The sequence below is a fragment of the Polypterus senegalus genome, chromosome 14 (assembly GCF_016835505.1).
Source record: "Polypterus senegalus isolate Bchr_013 chromosome 14, ASM1683550v1, whole genome shotgun sequence".
Classification (NCBI taxonomy): domain Eukaryota; kingdom Metazoa; phylum Chordata; class Cladistia; order Polypteriformes; family Polypteridae; genus Polypterus; species Polypterus senegalus.
Genome location: NC_053167.1, coordinates 79,726,114 through 79,748,162, shown reverse-complemented (window position 1 = coordinate 79,748,162; position 22,049 = coordinate 79,726,114). Strand labels below are relative to the sequence as shown.

The 22,049-nt window shown below is 38.6% G+C and overlaps 1 protein-coding gene across 1 annotated transcript; it reads left to right on the top strand.

Moving 5' to 3' along the window:
• Positions 1–1,743: 1,743 nt before the first annotated feature.
• LOC120514734 (heme-binding protein 2-like) lies at positions 1,744–12,388 on the top strand. Its single transcript, XM_039735246.1, has 5 exons — positions 1,744–1,851; positions 3,998–4,074; positions 5,102–5,240; positions 7,623–7,788; positions 10,123–12,388. The coding sequence occupies exons 2-5, from the start codon at positions 4,000–4,002 to the stop codon at positions 10,298–10,300; spliced, it is 558 nt and encodes a 185-aa protein (XP_039591180.1). The 5' UTR covers positions 1,744–1,851; positions 3,998–3,999; the 3' UTR covers positions 10,301–12,388.
• The last annotated feature ends 9,661 nt before the right edge of the window (positions 12,389–22,049 follow it).

Sequence of the window (22,049 nt, the reverse complement as noted above, 5' to 3'; positions counted from 1 at the left end):
CGCCTGCAGTGATGAAGCTCAATTTGCTCATGGTTTGTCACAACAAGATTCACAGCTGGAGACAGGAAGTAAGGAAGGTTCAATCAGGGACACTGTTTTCAAACATGACAGCCTGTGATAACATTCACCTTTGCTGCTTTCATGAACACAATGACGACATCCTATCACTCCCTGTCAGATGGCCTGCTTGGTGAATAGCAATATGCCTGAACACACATAGCAGCCATCTGCCAGAAATAATGTTAGCACCCTGAACTGGCCAGTGATGTCCCTCTTCTTCAGGATGATACATGAAGGGGCATTATGGGTTGACAGGGAACATTACTTCCATGTACAGTATGATCAGTGGCACAAGGCTTTGATGGATGAACTATACCATTTGGCACTTAAATGACACTGTGCCACAACATGTAATCCTCTGTATAATCAAACGCAGGCATTTTACTTAATTGTAATGAGTAGTCCTATTGTGTACCAGTTAATTTTTCCAGTCCATTTTGGAGGTATTTGTTACTCGGGTGTCTCCTGTTCTACATGTCATTTTTCATACTTCCTGGGGCTCCTTTTTCTTAACAGAGTGTACTGCACTCAACGGATCCACCATTCATTTGTGCCACTTCATCAACTGACCTGGCCATTTCAATCTGTACGTTCGACAGAGTCTGGGTTCAAAGGGAATACAATTGAAGTTGACAACGAAGACACCCTAATCTGGATTCACCCTTGGCCTGAGCTGCTTTGAAGTAATGTTGTCTGCTGCACTGACATAACACTCTTCTATGATTACATGATATATGAAAAAACTAAAACCCTTCATGGAAAATATTAGTTATTAATATTAACTGTGCAATCTCTCAGCAGCTTTTTGAATTAAATCCTCAATTCAGTAAGATACACGTATTACTTCTTATGGAGAGTTTGCTCTTATCACCAAGCAGCCTAATCAGACAAATATACTTGTTATGCATGTATGTCTGAAGACTTTTATTTACCAGTTATTTACCATTTCCTTGGTAAAAAAAATGAAATGTTTATACAACATATTCTGTATATACAGTATAGTATATACACCCATCTTTCTGCAACTTTTATTATTGTAATACATTGAATATTATTGTTTCAGGCTTTGCTTGTTTTATTTTTCTAGTAAGCAGTTTTAAGGCAATCCATTGTTATGACTTGATTTTAATTAAATTTACAAGTTTGAAAATTTTCTTGACACACAACATTGTTTTGAAAACATGTCCATTTTGAAAGTGACAAAGTGCCAAATCAGGATGAGATATTAGTTCTTCAATCAAAATATATACTGTGTGTTTAAAATGTATTTTAGTTTATAATAAGCATATAATAATGTTATTTGACATTGTATTTAGCATGTCAGAAAGAAGAAGACAAACTTAATTTTCATGCTCCTTAACAATAGCCTAAATTTGTTTACAACTGATGTTAGTAGGCTGACAGAATTCTTGCATTATTTATACTTTGAGAAAACAGCAATTTCTTTATCTGAAGCCACAGCTTTGTTTAGGCAGGGTCAACAGAGGCTTGCCACTGTGACAACAATAAAGGCTTTGCACAAAACATCCAGGCGGGCTATATTACAATGTTCCCCTCTTAGTAAAGGGAGTTATGTAATGAGAAGCCTCTTCTAGAGTGGCTTAGGAGAAATGACCATGCATGGGGAATCCTACATGTGAGGGGGTGCAACCAATTGAGAGGCAGTGTCAGAACAATTTACAATTAATTAATTATTTAATTCAATTTAAATAAAGCATCACTGTTGACGCCACTTGAAATACACACTTTCGAAAGTATTGTGGCGAGCTGGAGAGAGACACTGCAGTAAAGGTAATTATGACTTGGAGCTAAGCCATAGTTATGTTCACTTCTAATATTAGTTACATGTAGAAACTTAGGAGAATGCTGCAATTTGGTTTTAAGATTTCTAAAACATTGGAGGCTATAATATCTTGTCTTAAATATTTCAAACATATTATATAGGACATTTTTACTGGGTGAGTAACATTTTATAAACATTTTATTCAAATGAAGGGTAGTGCAGATGTTAGCACTACTGCCTCATAGGTCCTATGTTCAAATCTGGTGGTTGGTTGTTGCTCATGTGAAGGTGGCACATTCTTTTCATTCCTCTGTGGGCTTTCTTCTGTGTACTGTAACAAAATTTCTTCACCTCCTGAAAGATGCACAGTTTGGATTAACTGACAATTTCAAATTGACCCTGTGTGATATTAAAAACAGAGTGTGCAAGTGAGCTCTGTCCAGGGCTGCTTTCTGTCTTGAGTCCCATGGTGCCAGGATAGGCTCTGGCCCCTCTCAACCCTGAAATGGATTAAACATGTTTCAGAAGTTCGTGTTAAGTTATTTACATTTAGGATGTACTTCTAAACATGTGATTATAGATATTTTGCAAATTATTTCATGTAATAAATATAATTACAGGAATTGTTCATTTTTTTATTGTCTAAACAATACAATGCTTATAGAATGACACTGTACGTGTTTTCTTATTGAATTGCAATTTGATGACTGAGAAGGTATAACTTAGCTGTCTATTGCTGGTTAAGATTTTTCTGTACTGGATGTTATGTACTTAATAACTAATTTCTCTCATTTATCCATTACACAAGTTAGTATTTACATTTACAAGTGACATTTTACTTCTTACTAAAAATGTATTCTTACTATCTGATTATAATATAAACATTAATATCCTCGATTTAATGTAAAAGCATTCAGTCTGAAAGGATCTTTACCTTCATGATATTGGTCAACAAATGTACTTTCTTTTAATGCTACTGGTGCTCTGTCCAGGTATTGTTTCTGCCATGTGCTCTATGATTGCTGGGATAGGATCCAGCTGCCCCCAGACCCTGTCCTGGATAAGTGGGTTTGGAAGGATGGATGGATAGATGGATGGATGGATGGATGTATATTTTAAGGCTTGTCATTCATCACGTTGAACTTTAAATGTTCAGAATATTTGGTACTGATTGTGTCCATTTGACTTTAGTTAATACAAAAATCGATGCAACTAAAAGAGTGTTCTGTTTGTTAATTCTATAATTTACACAACAACTAGTGCACATATGAAGTACTTCAGATACAAATGATACTTTTACTGGAATACTTCAACTCAGCCAGAATAAGCTGTGGATTTTGCCTCCACTCACCAATTTCTTTTTTAAGCCCATCTATTTAACTCAAGGTGGTGAGCTGCAGTGGTCTCTCTCTGAAGAAACCAGCAAGGCAGGTGCAAACTCTAAATGGGACACCAGCAAGCATAAATAACAAAATCAATACTGGCTTGAAAAATACATTTTTTTATTGCAACAGCACATGTTAGCTTATCTTTGTGTATAAGTTGACATGAAGAGACAATATACCCATAAACATGGAAAAATAAGTTCATATCTATGTACAGTATCTATCTATGAAATGCAATATTTGCAAAGTCTGACTGCTGCTAATAGACATTATATAAATGATTGTCAGACCTCATTGATTGAAGTGGACTTTAGGAATAGTATAACACTTACCGGCACCTTCCTTAAATAAGAATTTGATACCAAATCTCAGACACAATAAAAAAAATGGCTGGGCACATTATTGTGAGATCTTTAGCAGTACCAAAAGTGCAGCTACTAATGGAGGGATTCCAGTAAGTACACAATGCCACCCTCACTGATTGTATTTTCAGAGATGGTGAAATGTTTGGATGTTAGAGGCATTAATGAGTGCCTGCCACAGACAGTAAGGCCTTTCATTTGATCATAAATGTCTTATTCATTGTGTTTTTGTCAGGGTGGGAGAAGAAAAAGCCTATGATTTATCATGGCCTCAAGCCAAAAACCATGAAAGAACTAAATCTGGGAGCAAAAAAATGACAAACTTGCTAAAGAATAAATACAATTTTTTACAATAATATCTGTCTCTCTGGTAAGGAATTATGTATTTGTTTCTCTTTGCCAAGCAGCAATGATAAAATCCTTCAAACAAGCATTTCAATCAACAGGACCAGATATTCCAAAATTTTCCACACCTGAGTCTGAGGTAAGAGAAGTTTGCTTTTTAATCTTTATCACTCAATGTGAGCTGTGTATAGAAGAGCATGCATACACTCAAAGTTCACTCCAAGGGTCATTTTCACCAGCACGAGAAAAACAATAAAATGAAGGTAAGCGAAAACATTGAATTGTTACTTTAAGAGTCTGCAGATTGACAGAAATTGTCGTTTGTAGCCTTGGCTTTAATGACAATGATTTTCAGAATCCATCTACTCTTACTCCACTGTCCATGGCGTTTTTCGTTTTAAATATCGTTCATAACATTAAATCACCTCCCACAGTAAATCAGAAGAAGAAAAGCCACAGATTGTCTGCTGTACTATTTGGTAGTCTGCATAGTGCTCATTCTCTTCTTCTCAGAACTTTCAGTTGCCCTTACATGAATCCTAACATATTACTAAGATATGTGTGTGAGCAGTAAACTGATTGTTATGCATCATGTAAATGGCTTTCATTCATTTCCAAAATTAATAAAAAAAAAAAAATGATTGGCTTAGCTACAGGACACACGCAACAACACCAAAATTACTTCAATTCACAACATCCACTTTTCCAAACACAATAATTGACCCATGTCCTGTAACTAAGCCAATCATTTTTTTTATTCATTCATTATAGAGGAATAGGAATACTATTAACCAAAAAGGCAGAATAAAAGATGATTAAATTTTTTTTTTTAAATTTTACTTTGGAGGGCACACAAGGGAAATAAGCAAACTCCTATGGAGAAATGAACATCTGACAATTACCTTGCATCTTAACATTCTTTTTTGTTTAGTTCAAGTATATCTTTTATCATAAATCATATAAAGATATTCCATTATTCTTGCTGAACTGTCACCTGATAAAAACATTTTTTTCCACCAAACCTTTTCTAAAGACCGCTTTCACTTATACTATTTATCATTTTCACATGACATGTTTTCATCTGAGAGATGCTGTTACTAGATTGATGTGCATTTATACAAATATAGGAGTATCTTTTCATTTTAAAAACCTTTATTTACTTCTAGCCAGCGAAGGACTATGAAGAACGTCGTTATGAAGCAACAAAGTGGGCAAGCACGGTGATTGAAGGAGAGGTGGAAAAGGAAGCAGTGAAAAAAGGATTTAAGAAGTTGTACAGCTATATCCAGGGCAAGAATGACAAGGGTAAATATTGGCTCAGATAGTTCTACAGAAATTAAAATACAATTAAATATTGGATCCAAAAAAAAAAGATTGTTTTTGTCTTACATTCTCAATACCCTGTGATGGACTAGCACCCATACAAAGCTGGTTTTTGCATTGCACCAGATGCTGCCCGTGTAGGCACAACCACCTGATCCTGCATCACATTTAGAATTTTTGAGAATATATGTATACATTTAGTATGGATTACACATTTTTATAGAGTTATTTAAGTATTTTTAATTGATAATAACTCAAAAGTTAAAAGAGGAGGTTGGTCTGCCTTGTTAACATAGTAGATCACAAGTCATCTGGAACATGGTGGATATTAATATGACATTATCACATTATCATACAAAATTAAACTCCACACTGTCGCTGTATCTCTTTTTTTGAATGTAAGGAGTTTACCTTCATTGGGGAAAGAAAGTCAACTACACTAGCCTACAACATCCAGGGATGCTATTTCCAGGAATGTGCCACAGAAATGCAAGGCACTCAAACGACTTTAAGAGTTTTTCTTCTGCAATCCATTTTTGTTAACTCAATCAGGCCTTTTAAGCTGTGACCCTGAAACCCTCCAGCATATTTCAGCCAGTGGGAGGCTATTAAAACTGTAAAAACAAATGCTGGTCAATGAAAACAACAAGCTTGGAATTTACTATTTTAGCACATTGCTATTTGAACAAAATCTCTTTTGAGTCCGACTGGCAGTCAGTGGGTAACTGCTTCAAATTTCATTGTTCTGAGTTGCGCTGCTCTCTTTGGTGGGATTGGATGTGGTGTTGAGCCACCCTGTGCAGTTTGTCTTTTAATTTTACCTTCTGTGTTGTATACATGGTTATATATTTTAATGTTTTACCTGTATTACATGTGTTGGATTTCTGACTTATTATTTTAAAAATCAAAAAATGTAATTTTCAAACAAATAAAGGTCAATTCAAACATTTTGCCTTGCACTCAACATAACTATTTTTAAATTGAACAGAAACTGGTTGATATATAATAAAGTGAAATATCTGTTTTCTATCTATATATAATGTTAGGTTTTGGTACAATGACCACAGGCAAAGTATGGCACCATGACATGGATGGTTTATTAAACCACACTGACTTTGACAGTAAAATGTTAAGAGGGAGCCTGCAATAATAATAATTCTTTGCATTTATATAGTGCTTTTCTTACTACTCAAAGCACTCTGCAATTGCAGGTTAAGGGCCTTGCTCAAAGGCCCAACAGAGCAGAGTCCCTTTTGGCATTTACAGGATTCGAACTGGCAACCTTTCGATTGCCAGTGCAGATCTCTAGCCTCAGAGCCACCACTCTGCCCCATCTAAATCATCTAAACCTCAGCATTTGAACCTTGTTGGGAATTAGAAGTACATTTCAGAAGTTCTCTTCTTTTATTTTTATTTATTTTTTATGATTTTGTATATTTTTTTAGTTTTGTAAATGTTGATGACATCACCAGGGGGTGGTCGTTGTGCTTTTGGTTGTCTTGATGGTGCCCTATCACTAGGGAGTATGGCTGTGCTTTGGGTATGGCTACATGTGCCTGTGATATTATGGTGGAAATTCTATTTAAGTGTGAGCAGCAGGTTCAGAAAATATCTGCACTTCACTGTTAGAAATATTTTTTGAAAGACAAAAAGCTAATTTTCCAAGCATTTTTTTCTGATGGCTTACCTTTGTTTTTGACCTTGATTATGAGCCTGCCTTGTCCTCAGATTTTGGTAACTTCTCTGCCATTGCTAATGACTCCTATTTGTCCTCTGACTTCTCTCAGTAATTTTCTCTGAACATTTTAAAATGTCCCTGTATTTGTGACTTTCTGTCTCTCTTGCTGTTCAGTCACATGTATGTGATTTTAATCGCAACACACCTGTGGTAATGGGGTGATGTTTTGGAAAGACTGTCTGCACAGGAGTGAGAGATAAGAGGGTTTAGAGTCATGTTTTTGACAATATGGCCTTTATGAAACTTTCTACTTTCATAAAATCCTTAATGCAACACTTCACAGTTTAATATACTATATACAAAATTTATACAGATTCCACCTAAATAACATATCACCAGTACACTTCTTTATCTGATTACTTCAGTGCTACGTCTTGAAATCTTTTGAACTCTTCTGCAATGATAATCAAAAACTCTCATGTTATCAAGCTGCATGGCCTAAAAACAGTTGCTTTCTCTCTCTCTCTCTCTCTCTCTGTGTCTTCTTTAATTTTGCATTTTCCTGGTCTGTAAAAATCAGCATTTTCTAAAAAAATGAAGATCTAAATGGTTGAGCATTTCTGTTTTCTCTATTAAACGATTGCAGCAAATATCACCAAGTAATAAAGACTTTTTTAAACTTCTAGGGGTGAAAATTGAAATGATCTCTCCAGTCATTAACCTGGTAACCCATGGAAGCTCCAACTACACTGTGTCCTTTTTCTTGCCCGCTTCTTATCAGAGCAACCCCCCTGCTCCTACTCAAAGTGGCATCTTCATTGAGGAGAAGAGAGCGATGACAGTATTTGTTCGGTAATTATCTTTCAGTGGTGTCTTCTTTGAGCATAGTACATTCATTTAATGCCACACATGTATTTAGTATATGTGGCAAAATCTATTGCTCCCTCAGGAAAATTGAAAATGTGCTATAAGATATGCATTGTTTTAGTACTTTTTTTTCTGAAGTGAATAAATACTTTTAAAGAATACAGTTTATGAAAAGATGTCAAACAATAAAGGCTAATTGCATTGGTATTTGCACTGTAGAACAGGTAGGCCAATAACTTTTTTATTACACTTTATGAAAGCTGTTATGGCTGCTATATAGTTAGTGTATCTGTAGCCCCTAAAAATACAGCATTAATTTGTTAGTTCTTTTGTTTCAGTTTAGAACACAAATATCAATAGCCACAAAATATTGAAGGAATAAAGGTTACCTAAATTTAAACACAAGGGAGAATGTAAAGTTAAAAAAAAAATGAAACCTACTATGTCTCACTGGGGCTTCTCTTTCTTTTATGATGACTGACCTTTCCACTTCCCCATCACCAAATAATGCTATAAGTCTTCCTTTCATTTTTTTTGTCTCTGAAACTCACAAACACCTGACCTTATCACCTTTACTTGCCCAAGATGAGTTTGGTATTTTAAATCCCACCTTGGGTACAGACTAGGCCATTGCCAGCTTCATGTCGGATGTCAAAGACCCCTAAACAATGCCATTACTGGTGGGCTATCATGACTTCTGGCAGCTCTCCAAGTCAGTGCACACCAACGTTCTCATTAATTTGCCATGACATGTACTCATATTTATTTTTTGCTTGCCTCTTCTTCTTTGTTCTGCTATTACCCTAGTAGCCGTCCCTGCCAGAGGTAATCTCTTTATGAAACAAGTTTACCATCCTCTCTTCTTCAACTTCAATCGTGAGTTTTCCTTACCTGCAGCTGAAGTGTTCTCATATTGTGCCACTTTAATGCCCCTGAAATCCCTTGACATCTAAGTCACCCACTGTAGATCATGCAGCAGTGATATTTCTAATTAAAGGAAACTTTACTGCTGATGAATATAATATCTTAACTTCTTCTGCACTGTTATGCTTTTGCTACAAGTCAGCTGCCTTGATGACCCTCTCCCAAATTTTACAATCCCATACATCCTCTTCCCTCAACCCCACATTTCACAATCTCCCCAACCTGAGTCTCTGTATTAATGTCAACCTTCTCCCTGTCGTAGGCCTTCTCCATGCTTTCTCAATCATTTTCTTCTCATATGTCCATACAATGCACTCATACCAGCTTCTCTAAGTTTGTCACTGATCTTTACCACTCCAGCCCTTCCTTTAACTGTATCATTCCTCATTCTGTCCTTCAGTTTGACACCCAAAGCCCAATTCACCATTCTCATTTCAGTTTTTTCCAAGTTCTCCTCATCTTTTCTCCTTATTACTTATGTCAAGTGCACTGTATATCAACACGGGTCTTATTGCTGTTACAATGATCTTTACTATTATTTTACTTGGGATCCTTTTATCACAAACCATTTATGTTGCTTTTATTCTCTCACCTATTTCCAATACATAGCCGCCTCTTGGGTTATATGTGACCCCAGGTATTGAAACTAATCAGCCCTCTTCAGAGCTAAGCTCACGCTGTCTTGTAATAACATTCGCTCCCCCCTTCTCCGCTTACTACTATCCATGATGTGCAATTTCCTAGCATTTATTTTCGATGTTCCCTTTTCTAAAAACCCCTGACACTGAATTGCCATTCTCTGCAAATTCCCAGAATTCGCCTTCACTGATCCCCTCACTAAGCACGTCCAGTACACAGACAATGAAGAAGTGGGCAAGGAGCTGAACCTGGATGACAACCTGCTTTCACAGTATACATATTGTAATCTTTTTAGTTAGCCAATAAAAGGTCTCATTTTGCTTGACTTCTCAGTGCATTAATAATGGCTAACACTGTACAACACCCTAGTACTACATTTCTGTGTCTTGAAACACAGTTCTCATTGTATAGCATTTCTACTGGTCTTACCAAGCTATTCCAGAGATTGCTTCATTAGACATCAAAACACTGAATTCCAGGAGACTCTATTGCAGGCCTCTGAATATATTCATCACAAATGCCAAATTAATTACAACTTATAAAAAGATAGTCAGGAAGATATTTGCATTCTATAGGTATCTGAATGAAGTTTTCAATGAAATGGCATAATGAACAATATTTTTGTAAAGTTGTGTTTTTATCAGTTGGTATATAGTATATTTAATAATGAATGCCGTCAGATACATCTGCAGCATCTGGAGCAAAACTGATAAATCAAACGAGTGCGGTCTTTTGAAATTTGGATGTCTTTTTAAGGTCATTTGGAGGTTTCACTTCAACACAGAGAAACGCTGAGAATGCCCGACTGTTAGCAGAAAGCCTGAAGAGAGATGGGAGACCCTACCACGAGGAGTTCTACTACACCGCTGGATATGACAGTCCTTTTAAACTGATCAACCGGCGCAATGAAGTGTGGTTGCTAAAGCGGGACTGAAGTGCTGCTTGAGTATATGGTTGTCATCCAATTTTTCCGTTTTTTTTTTTTTTGTTGTTGTTGTTTGGAGTCTTAGAGGCTGGCAGTTTGACAGAACTTGGTGTATAAAGCCTAACTACATCCATAAAGGATTCGGCACATGTGAATTACAGTAAAAAATGGAATTAAAAAGGGAAACCGGGGAAAGTGTTCTATTTTCATTCATGTGCTTTGTTGACTTAGTAAAGTGTGTAAAAATCTTTCAATGAGTGTTCTATCCCAAGTCTTGTCAGTATTTCTTAGTGCATGTCTGTGTAATGTACATTCTTACAACAGACGGTGAGGAAATACTTTTTGGACTAATTGAAGAAATTAACGATATTTATATAGTCACCGCTACATAAGTAACACCACTCAAGATTTGTTTAAGGGAAACGAGCAGTTGAGTGTTCAATTTAGGACGCACACTGGGTACTAGAAGAACCCCACTTTTACCAGAATTTGGAATCTAATATATAAACTGTAAATTTGTTTAATTTGTTGTATCCAGTTAATTATTTAGTCAAGAAGTAGCCAAGCATGGCTTTCTGGCCAATTTTAATGACTAATGGATGTTTCATTGGCATGTGTACATAGTAGCTTGTGTAACACAGCAATGCAACAGTTTAATTCAACATTCTATGAAAAAAGGATTCATATAAATTCAGGTCCCTTTTGTAACCATTATAGTAAAGCACATCGTAGCCCCACATCTCACCCATAGCCTGGCCTATCACAGTCAACAATTGGAGTTCCATCATTTGGTCCTCAAAGGTCAATTCAAATGGCCACTGTTCAGTCACCTGCTCTAGTGGATTTAACTCAACCCAAGTTCCTAAACAATAGGGACAACAGACCTATAAAGTAAGAGCTGTAGAAAAAAGAAAGCTCAGTGTGAATTACCACAAAAGTAAATTAAGACCAATGAGTACTGATAATGATGAAAAGTAGCATTTTTCAGAGTGTATCCACATTGACAGTGGAATTTGAGAATTTATTCTTATTTTTGTCAGGGGCTGATTAAATCTGTATTTTGTTTCAATAGATAAAATGGAACAAATTTGTCAGCTTTTAGTCTTTTCTTGCTGCTTTGAATTGCCAAATAAGTTCATTCGAGTCAGGTTTCGGGGAGCGGCAATAATCTTGAAATCATTGAGAATAAGATAGAAACCAACTGCAGTCAGGGTTCCAGACTATTGCTGGGCATATTAAATCAAACATGAACACTCCCTCATATGTTCATTTTCAAACTTGCTTAATTCATTTCAGGATCACAGAGGGTAGCAGTCTATTCTAGTATGACTGGACATAAGGCAGGACCCAACTCTGGGAAGAATGTTTGCCTATTGGGGGCACTCAAACACAAACCAACACTTACTCATTTGAAGCCAGATCTAATTCAATAACTAATCTAACACAGAAATATGTATGAAGAGAAAAACTGCACAGAGAAAGGTGACTGCTTGGATTTAACACCCAGATATCACTCCAATCACAGCTATAACATCTATGTATTTTTATTAGGTCATATTTTGAAAATTTTCATACAAGCACAAAAGACTGTGAGAGGCATAGTGGCACAGCAGGTAGCACTGCTGCCTCACAGATCTAGTATCCTGGGTACAAATCTCATGCTTGGTTGTTGTTCTTGTGCTGATTCTGCACATTCTCCCTGTGTCTGAGTGGGTTTTGCTCCCACTTCCTTAGAGTGTGTGTATGTGAACCCTGCAATGAACTGGTATCCTCTTCAAGACTTTGTCCTGCCTTGTGTCTAATGCTACTAGAATGGCCTCTGGACTCAAGTAAGACTGAACTGAATTAAGTGGTTTGACAATGTAATTTCACAAAAGGGTGTATATAATCTTGTATAACTATATTAATTCCTGTATATGACTTTTTATATTCATAAACTAAACATTATTTATTCATTAATGATTAAGCTAAACTCGTTTTCTGCATTACCATGACAAGAAAGCAATATAACAAGTGAGGACTGGTAATCAATATGACAAAAATATCCAAATAATATTTTTTTTATTCCAAATGAACTAAAATTATGTTTACTTTAGGGTAAAATAATATACTAAATGCGATGTGACTTATGTCAGAAATAAAATAAACATGTTATTCATATTTCTGAATTGTGTTTTTGTCTTAAATTCTGTTATAAGCAGTATCCCTCAGCCTATTCATTCAAAGTGTTATAAGATAAATAACGAGGAACTCTATTTTAATTTATTTTAAGATCATCTGATGACAGCTATTCTTCAAATAGTTCTATAGTATTTATTGCTTACGTGACCAAACATATCTCACTTTTTAGAAATACAAGCCACAGTGGTGGCACAGTATTAGCCCCATGTAGATGGCCTTAAGTCCTGGGGAAGCCACTGGACAGAGAGATGGAAAGGAAATCACGCAATAGATAGATCAATCAATCACTGGGCGCTTTAACTGTACCCACATAACAGCATATGTTTGACAAACAAGAGGAGATCATTAATTTTATCAGTCTCATCTGGTTAGTTAACAGTTCATTAGTCCCAAAATACTGTATCATCCGGGTACTCTTTACAATTTGCTGAGGTTTGTGCCTCAACTACACAACTCTGTAATTGTTCCAGATTTGCACGATTTTTTGCTTAAAGATGTGTTTTCTGGTTTCAGCCTTAAATGTACACTTCTAGTTAATTTCCACGGGTGTGCTCAAAAATGTGACTCATTAATTTATTAAAAGAATACTGATGGACTTTGATGAATGGCACTGGTGGTCACACTCACTCATACAGGGTAAGTTTATATTCATATTCCACTGACACCAGGAATGAAAAGAAGAAAATATTATTTATACACTTACAGTAATAATAAGTACTTCATGGACATTTTTGAACTCACACAACATTAAGATGTGATCTAAATTGCTTCACTGCTTTTTTATTGTTCTCTGATAAAGCTGTTTTAGATCTTTTTGCTGCTGTTTTACATTACACACAATGCTCATTTATGACATGGTCTTTGGCATGTGCCAAAATGCCATTTCATTAAAAATCAAGCTTTTCGGATTTTATTGAAGATTGTCATCAGTCCAGAATGCAATATGTGTATTTTCTTTTTTAGTGTTCTTATGTCCTTGGGACTCAATTTTATATAAAATAAGAGACTTTCAATAAAAAATAATGCCCATATCAGCAATGTATAACTGAACTGAATCCAGACAGTGATTGTGATGTTACTGCCGAGTGTATCTGCACATCATAACAAGCTCTGCATGTTAGACAGGAGCTAAACACAGATATTGCATGTACATTTACCTGGATGCATTTGGGATGGGGAAGGAAACTAGAGCAACTACAGAATACATGCAGGAACAGCGACTGTGCAAGCGAGCCTTTTGCATGACTTTTGACTCATCTAGAACTCTTCTAGGTTCTTATCTTAAGTTCTTTGTTAGCCACTCACGATGTCATAAATTTGGTTGGGTTCAAAAGCACAGTTCCAAAAACATCTCCAAAATTGCCCACTTGAGGAGAAAAACACCATCAAAATAACCCTATCTGTAAACTCAAAGGGCCAAGATAAAGCTTGATAAAATAAAACGTTTATTTTCAAAAAATGGCTACCCAAGCACAAGCTCTGAAGAGCACAAGGAGATGCCTGAAGAGGGAAGGCAGACACAGAAAACAAAGTCCCAATACAGAACCCTAAGGCCATGGTCGAAACAGAGCAGAGGTTGAAAAATATCAAATAACACAGTCCCAATATGAAATCCAGAAATAGAAGTCAAAACAAATCAGAGGTTCAAAAAAATCAGAAAGCACAGTTCTAAAACAGAAGAAAACATGACGGGAAGTTAAAAACAAAGCACAGGGTTGAAAATGCGGAAAGCACTAAACAAAGCAATTCTACAGTAACTCACCGAAACAGACTTCACTCCAACACGTTCAGTGAACCGCCAGGAACCACGTGAGGCCCTTCCTTAAATAGGATGGAGGGCCATTTCTGGTGGTGATTGGCAGTTAGCCCCACCCCTTGGGGATCCACCCACAAAACAAAAGGGACATAACCAAGAATAAATGAACACAAAGTAAAATGTACATAATAAACAAAATAAACCTTAATACAAATAAATGGCATAAAATAACATGAAACAAACAAGAAACACAACTTTCAACACCAACCGGGGGGAATATGCTCTCTTAACCATAACACATGACCACAGACTGGATTATGCAAGTCTGAGTATGTTGTTATGTGTTAAAGTGAGAATGGGGCATGTTAGGTAAAGAAATTAATGAAATATCCTTTTTAATGGTTGCCTCAATGCTCTCATACATCTTTTGATTCACATTGAAATTATCAGTCTTGTACCTTAAATAGCTGTTTTCTTTGCACCTTCTTTTTTGTCTCTTTACTTACCCATTGAAGAGATTTTTTCTAATTTCCTACTAATTCCAAATTATAGAATGCACCTGTCTTGCATTATACTGTATGTAAAATATTCTTAAGCCTGTTCCACTGCTCTTCAGCTGTCTTCACACTTAAGTCAAACTGAACAGCTTTGGTCCTTGCATTTGCACTCTTCTGAAACACAGGGAACAATATTATATGATGGTCACTTGACCCTTGTGGTTCAGCCACCTCTACACCCTCAGTTAATCTTTTATTGAATATATCAAACTTAACAAAACTAAATTCAATTCAGCCCCCTCAATGAGAAAGTGAGGAAGGCCAACAGCCAGAGTAAAACTTTGAGTGTAGTAAAGAGGGAAAAAAGTCTTTCTCCCCAATATAAATATTTATTCTAATATACTATTAGATTCTGCCAGGTTTTCAAAAAGTTTTGAACAGATCCTCTAAGGGAAAATTTGATCTTTTTTTTTTCCAATTTCAAAGAGTATACAACATCAGTTACCCACTGACTTAAACAAAGGGTGCTAGGATTCTTCCTGTTGAGCAAGACAAGTCTATGAGCTAATAGTGAAGTAAAGGCAATTACAGTTTGTCCATCTCCACTTTAAGCCCATCTGGGAGTACACCAAACACAGCTGTTAATGGGTTGGGAGAGACTGTGACACCAAGGCTGTCTGATAGACATTTACATTTTTTTTGTCCAGAATGATGTTAATTTGGTGCAGGCCCAAAACATGTGGCTTAGTGAGGCTGGAGCTTGACATCAATGTTCGCAATTTGGATCTTGCCCTGGAAAAATTTTGGACAATTTTAAATGAGAGAGATGTGCTTGATACAAACATTTTAAGTTGAATAATTGAATGCTTTGCACATATGGAGCTAGAGTGAATTATGTGCATGATTGCCACTCCTTTTCTGAACAAAATGTTGCGTGAGTGATTCTTTCTGGGATCTTTAAAAGGAAGAGAGTTCAAAATGGTTTTATATATTATAGAAATGCTGTCTGAGTCCTCAAGACAGATCGATATTTCTTCTGAAATAGAAATAGGTAGGATGTGAGGAAAATTGGGCAGATTTCATATAGCAAAGATTCTAATTTGGAGATAGTGGAAAAATTCTGTTGATGGGAAACTAAATTTAAAGTGTAATTGTTTGTGGGATGCAAAGACATTATTTATATGCAAATCTCTTTAATACCATATGTTTTCCAAAACATTATAAACTGTGTAAATTTGAGAGGGTGGAAAAGGTAGTTATCATATAGAGGTGCCACAAATAAAATCTTCTCTAACTTGGAAGTGCTTCCTATAATTGTTTCCATATTCTGAGTGAATGAAGGACAATTGGGTTGTTAGTATATTTGCTGCCCAGTAATAAAATTGAAAATTAGGTAGAGCCATGCCATCTTCTGATTTAGGTCACTGTAGGGTTGCCCTTTGGATGCATGGATATAAATGAAGTTATGATTGAATCGAATTTCTTATAAAAATGATTTGTTAATGAATATGGGGATATTTTGAAATAGAAATAGAAGCTAATGGAAGATATTCATCTTGATAGTATTAACTCTCCCTGCTAAGATGGAAAGTATATAATCTTTGCATGTCTTATTTAATTTTTTCCAAGGAGACAACAAAATTTTGTTGAAAAAGAGCTTGTGATGTTTACCCCTTGGTATTTAAACTGATCTGCAATGATAAAAGGAAAGGTGTCCAGTCTAATGTTTGCTACAGAAATCCCTGGAAAAAGCACACTTTTGTTCAAATTAATTTTGAGTCCAGATACACCCTCACTTTTATCCTGGTTATTACAAAATGCTAAATCTAGACAGGCTTCCCCCCAGCACTGGTAATTAAACATACTACACCAGGGTAAAGGCAAAAGATGTCCTTCAACAAAACATGAGGGCATGCTGAGCTCACCAGGGTATCATGCAAAGTTCTGTTTGTGATAGACTTTATATGAAAAACATTTATTTGTTACTTATATAAAAGTCACATCAAATGTTGTTTACCTATTTACCTTGATTTATTTACTTATCTTCCTACAGAGTAAAGTCAAAATAGACTGCAGAGCTTCCTATGTTTGATCGAAACGAGCATTTGGACAAAGTACATGTGCAATGCCACTCCTTATTCAGGAAAAGATCCCAGTCATCCCACAGGAAAATGACTTTATGAGACTAAGGCCATAAAGCTTATGGAGCCATTTCTGGACAAAGGCAGAACCGCAGCAATAGTTGAGTAAAGTGCGACAGGAGATTCAATCTGCAGCTAAAGTCATTTGTGTACTGAAATAGCATTAAAATATAAAGCTTCATTTTACCTAACGGAAAACACAAATCTCATAATCTGATGTAACTCTGGCCCCGTTTACTATTACACTAGCAGAATACCCGCGCTTCGCAGTGGAGAAGTAGTGTGTTAATGAAGTTATGAAAAAGAAAAGGAAACATTTTAAAAATAATGTAACATAATTGTTAATGTAATTGTTTTGTCACTGATATGAGTGTTGCTGTCATATATATATAGACACAGACACACACACATACACACACACACACACACAAATATATATATACATATACATATATATGCATATATATATACATATACATATATATATACTGTACATATACACATATATACATATACATATATACATATACATATATAGCAAAATACCCGCGTTTTGCAGCGGAGAAGTAGTGTGTTAAAGAAGTAATGAAAAAGAAAAGGAAACATTTTAATAATAACGTAACGTGATTGACAATGTAATTGTTTTGTCATTGTCATGAGTGTTGCTGGTATATATATATATATCTACATATATACAGACACACAAGTACATACACCTATCTATCTATCTATATATATATACAGTATATATATATATCTATATGTATATATCTATCTATTGTGGTCCCCGGCCGGGACGCCCAGGAGGACCAGAGGAGGGCTTGTGCCTCCTCCAGACCGAGAGGGGGCGTCCGTCCTGGTTATGCTGGAGGCCTCGGGTAGAGGGCTTGGAAGCCCAGCCCTGTAGGGACCCGTTGCCACCGCCAGGTGGCGCCCCAGTGCCTGATTATCCCAGGAGCCCGGCACTTCCGCCACACCAGGAAGTGCCGGGGGGAAGACAACAGGGGACACCCGAACGGCTTCCGGGTGCGCAGCCGGCACTTCCGCCACACGGGGTGTGTCCGCGGGAGATTGCCGGGAAGCAGCTGGAGCCCATCCGGGTTCCTATAGTCAGCAGCGGAAGTCGGGTGGAAGAGGACGGAGCTGGAGTGAGGACTGGAGGCGGCCAGGAGAAAGAGAGGCACAGGACTGTGTGGCCTGGACATTGGGGGAATCGGTGCTCGAAGCACTGGGGTTTGTGACTGCACTAATTTGTAAATATTGTACAAATAAACGTGTGTTGGGTGGAACTATGTTGTCCGTCTGTGTGTGTCCGGGCCAGTGTTCACAGTGGCGTAGCCGGCAGGATGCTCCACCTGGGTCAAGGTGGGGACCTGCAGTGATAAATATTTCTGTGAAGGGCCCGGCACAACAGGGGAGCCCACCCACGTGCCGCAGGGGCGGCGTGCACCCAACCCCGCATCAACGAAGTGCTATATGGACCATTGGGGGTTCATTGAAGGACTTTTGAGGGGCGGCTCACCGACGCGTAGCCCAGGAAAGGGGCTGCCGAGACGGAAAGGCTGTGGCTGCGGAAGCCGCAGCAGCAACAGACCTGCCTGGAAAGACGCTCTCGAGTGAGAGAGGAGAGCGAGAAGGCCAGCCAAAAGTCCCTCCTCGATACAGGCACGGATTGGACAGCATGTCCTGTTCTCTTGCCAGCGGTTGGTCGAAGGAGAGCAGGGAATGTCCGTCCCGTGCACCCAGGAAACCCGAGTGGGCCGCAGGGAAAGGCCCATAGAGAGCAGTCTGTCGGTGGAACCCCGCACAAGGTAAGCCCACCGCCGGCTGCTTCTCTCTCCTTGGCGGCTGTGTTGCAGGAGCTGCAAGACGAACTGCGCCTTGTGCTGTCGCTGCTGGCCGAGCGATGTGCCCTCCAGGCAGTGACGCTGGACTCCGGAGGGATGGCAGTGATGTCGAGTCGAGCGCCGCAGGCGGAAAAGGATCGGCGCACTGCAGGAGCTCCTGGACAGAGAGGTACAGCGGGGAAGGTAGGTGAGACCGACCCCGTAAAGCTCCAGGACGCCAGCGGGGCCGGGTCTGCGCTCTTACAATGAGCAGATCCAAGCTGCCGCGGCGTCCCAAAGTAAGCGGAGGAAGCAGCTTGGGGAAGCCAGTTCCTCCGACATGGGAGGACGTGTCGCTGGTTGCGCACGTCCCGTGAAGGGCCGTCCTCTGCGGAGGCAGAGGAAAACCCTGCAGCGTGGGAGTTGGACACAACGCCTGAGCCCACGGGTGGTTCCATGGCAGGGACCGCTGACTTACCACACGAGGAAGCCGAACGGGGGAGCAACAGAGGGCCGATTGGAGCGGAGAACGTAGGCCCAGCTGAAAGGACGAGCCGAGGGGCTGCGTCAGGGCAACATCCCCGCCCCTTGTTTTTCTGTTTTCTTTACAGGCTCGGGCCCTACCCTGAAATGTGTCGGCTTGGTGCTGAGGCGTCTTTGTCCTCGCGGAATGGTCCGCTGGTACCGGGAGGTCCCAGCTAGCGGGGGAGTACTGTGGCAGGTGGCTGGGTGTGGTCACCAATCAGCCACCTACTTAAGGAGCCGCCCTGCAATCAAGGCTGGAGTCGGGTGAGGAGGAGAACGAGGTCGTGGCAGAGGAGGCGAGGAGAGGCCCGAGTGTGTTGTGGGACAAGAAAGTGGCTAGTGAGAGCCTGGACTTGGGAAGACAGTGGCTGTTGAGAGCCTAGACTTCGGGGGGGTTTGGTGGCGGTGCACTTGGATTTTATATTCTTTGTAAATAGTGTAAATAAACGTGGTGTGATGGATAAAACGGTGTCCGCCTGTGTGTGTCCGGGCCGCTATACTTCACACTATCTATATATCTATATCTATCTATATATCTATCTATCTAAATATGTATATCTATATCTATATCTATATCTATATCTATATCTATATCTATATCTGTATATCTATACTAATAAAAGGCAAAGCCCTTACTGACTGACTGACTGACTGACTGATTGACTCACTGACTCACTCATCACTAATTCTCCAACTTCCCGTGTAGGTAGAAGGCTGAAATTTGGCAGGCTCATTCCTTACAGCTTCCTTATAAAAGTTGGGCAGGTTTCATTTCGAAATTCTACGCATAACTGGAAGCTATTTTTCTGCATATACTGTAATGGAATTGAGCGCGAAAGCCGTGGGGGCGGAGTTTCGTGTGACATCATCACGCCTCTCACATAATCACGCAGTACGTAGAAAACCAGGAAGAGGGCCAAAAAGCGCTGAAGAAAACATACATTATATAATTAAGAAGGCAGCGAAACAATTAGAAGCCAGCGAGTGACATATAAAACCATATTCAGCGGCTCACGTGAACTGATGCAGTGCGCAGACAAAAAGCAACAGTTCCAAAGAGTGCTGAACAAAAACTGAATTACACTCGGGTTCGATTCCCGAGAGGGGATGCACTGAGTATGTACGTGCGCTTCCGGATACATTTTAGCCTTGCATCCCCTTGGTTTGAGACATATGAAAAAATATGCGGTTAACGCAGAAAGACAGATCACCAATTGAAGCTTTATGAATAATAGATACTTTATTCGCGATCAATGATTGTTTTGGTAAAGCCATACTCAGTGTATTCATTAGACGAACGGTAAAAAAGTAAGAGCGAGGGGAGGGTAACTTATTCTGGCACGGAGGCAAAACCACAACAGCACGCGGGCTCGATGTACTGTAGTCCGCGTCAACTCGATCTGAATTGCGCAATCACATTTAAAAAAATATATCTTTTCAAATTCTATTTAGTCCATATGTGTCAAACTCAAGGCCTGCAGGCCACATCCAGCCCGGCGTGTAATTATATCCGTCCCGCGAGATCATTTTATATATTATTGTTATTAATGGCCTGGGGATATGAAGCGCTGGTAACACAATAAACTACAGATCCCATAATGCAGCGCTTCAGCTGCCTTGCCGAACACTTACAGCGTTAATCAGGTCTAGCTTCTGATGCTGCAAGTTATTGCCAAGCTAGCCCACACGATGCCAAAGAGAAGAGGTGATTCTGAACATAGAGCCTTTAAAAACCGATGGGAGGCTGAGTATATGTTTACTGACATTGCCGGTAAACCCGTGTGTCTCATTTGTGGAGCTAATGTGGCTGTAATTACAGAATTTAATCTAAGACGGCACTATGAGACAAAACATCAGGTTAACCTGAATGCAATGCAGAAGATACAGAAAGCAGCATAATTAAATAAGAATCTGACACTTCAGCAGACGTTTTTACCCGTGCAAAATCACAAAGTGATTTCAAGTGAAGCTGCTTTTATGGGAGACACAAATGCACCAGTGCAACTTGCCCCACTTTCCCTGTTGCCAAGTAATGTTGAACCAAGTCGGCACTACGGTGTTCCCAAATACGCACTTTGCTGATAAACTGAGCGCACTGCGTACTGAGTTTGCACGGCGCTTTGGTGGCTTTAAAGAACAAAAAAACAATTTTGAGCAACCCATTTGCTGTCGATGTGGAAACTGCACCTGTGCAGATTCAGATGGAGGTGATTGAGCTGCAGTGTAATGGCACACTGAAGGCAAAGTACGATACTGCACGGCCCGCACAGTTTATTCACTCCATTTCTGCAGAAATGCTCAGCTCTGTCTACATGCGGCTCAAACCTTGTGCATGTTTGGTAGCACATATCTGTGTGAGAAGCTCTTCTCAGTCATGAAGACTAACAAAACAGCACACAGGAGTCGCCTCACTGATGAGCACCTGCAGTCCATCCTGAGAATCTCCACAACACAGAACCTCACACCAAACAGAAACGAACTTGTTGCCAAAAAAAGATGCCAGGCGTCCAGCTCTGATAAAATGACATATGAGCAAAGACAACTGAATGATTTGATTTGTTATTGCTGAAAAGAACACATTTTATTTATATTTCCAGGTTTTGTTATGCAGCATGTTCATATTTGAATTTGTATAATTTTTACAGGATATACTTTTATGGAGAGCAAAATCTTTTGGGATATTTAAAAGTTAAGTTTAATTTTTTATATAAAATTAGATAAGAGTAAAGAAATTTGAATGTTTGTTCTTTTAATGTTTACTTTATTTCTAACTTGTATAATTTAGACAGGATATATTTTTATGGACAGCAAAATATTATAAGTTATTTAAGG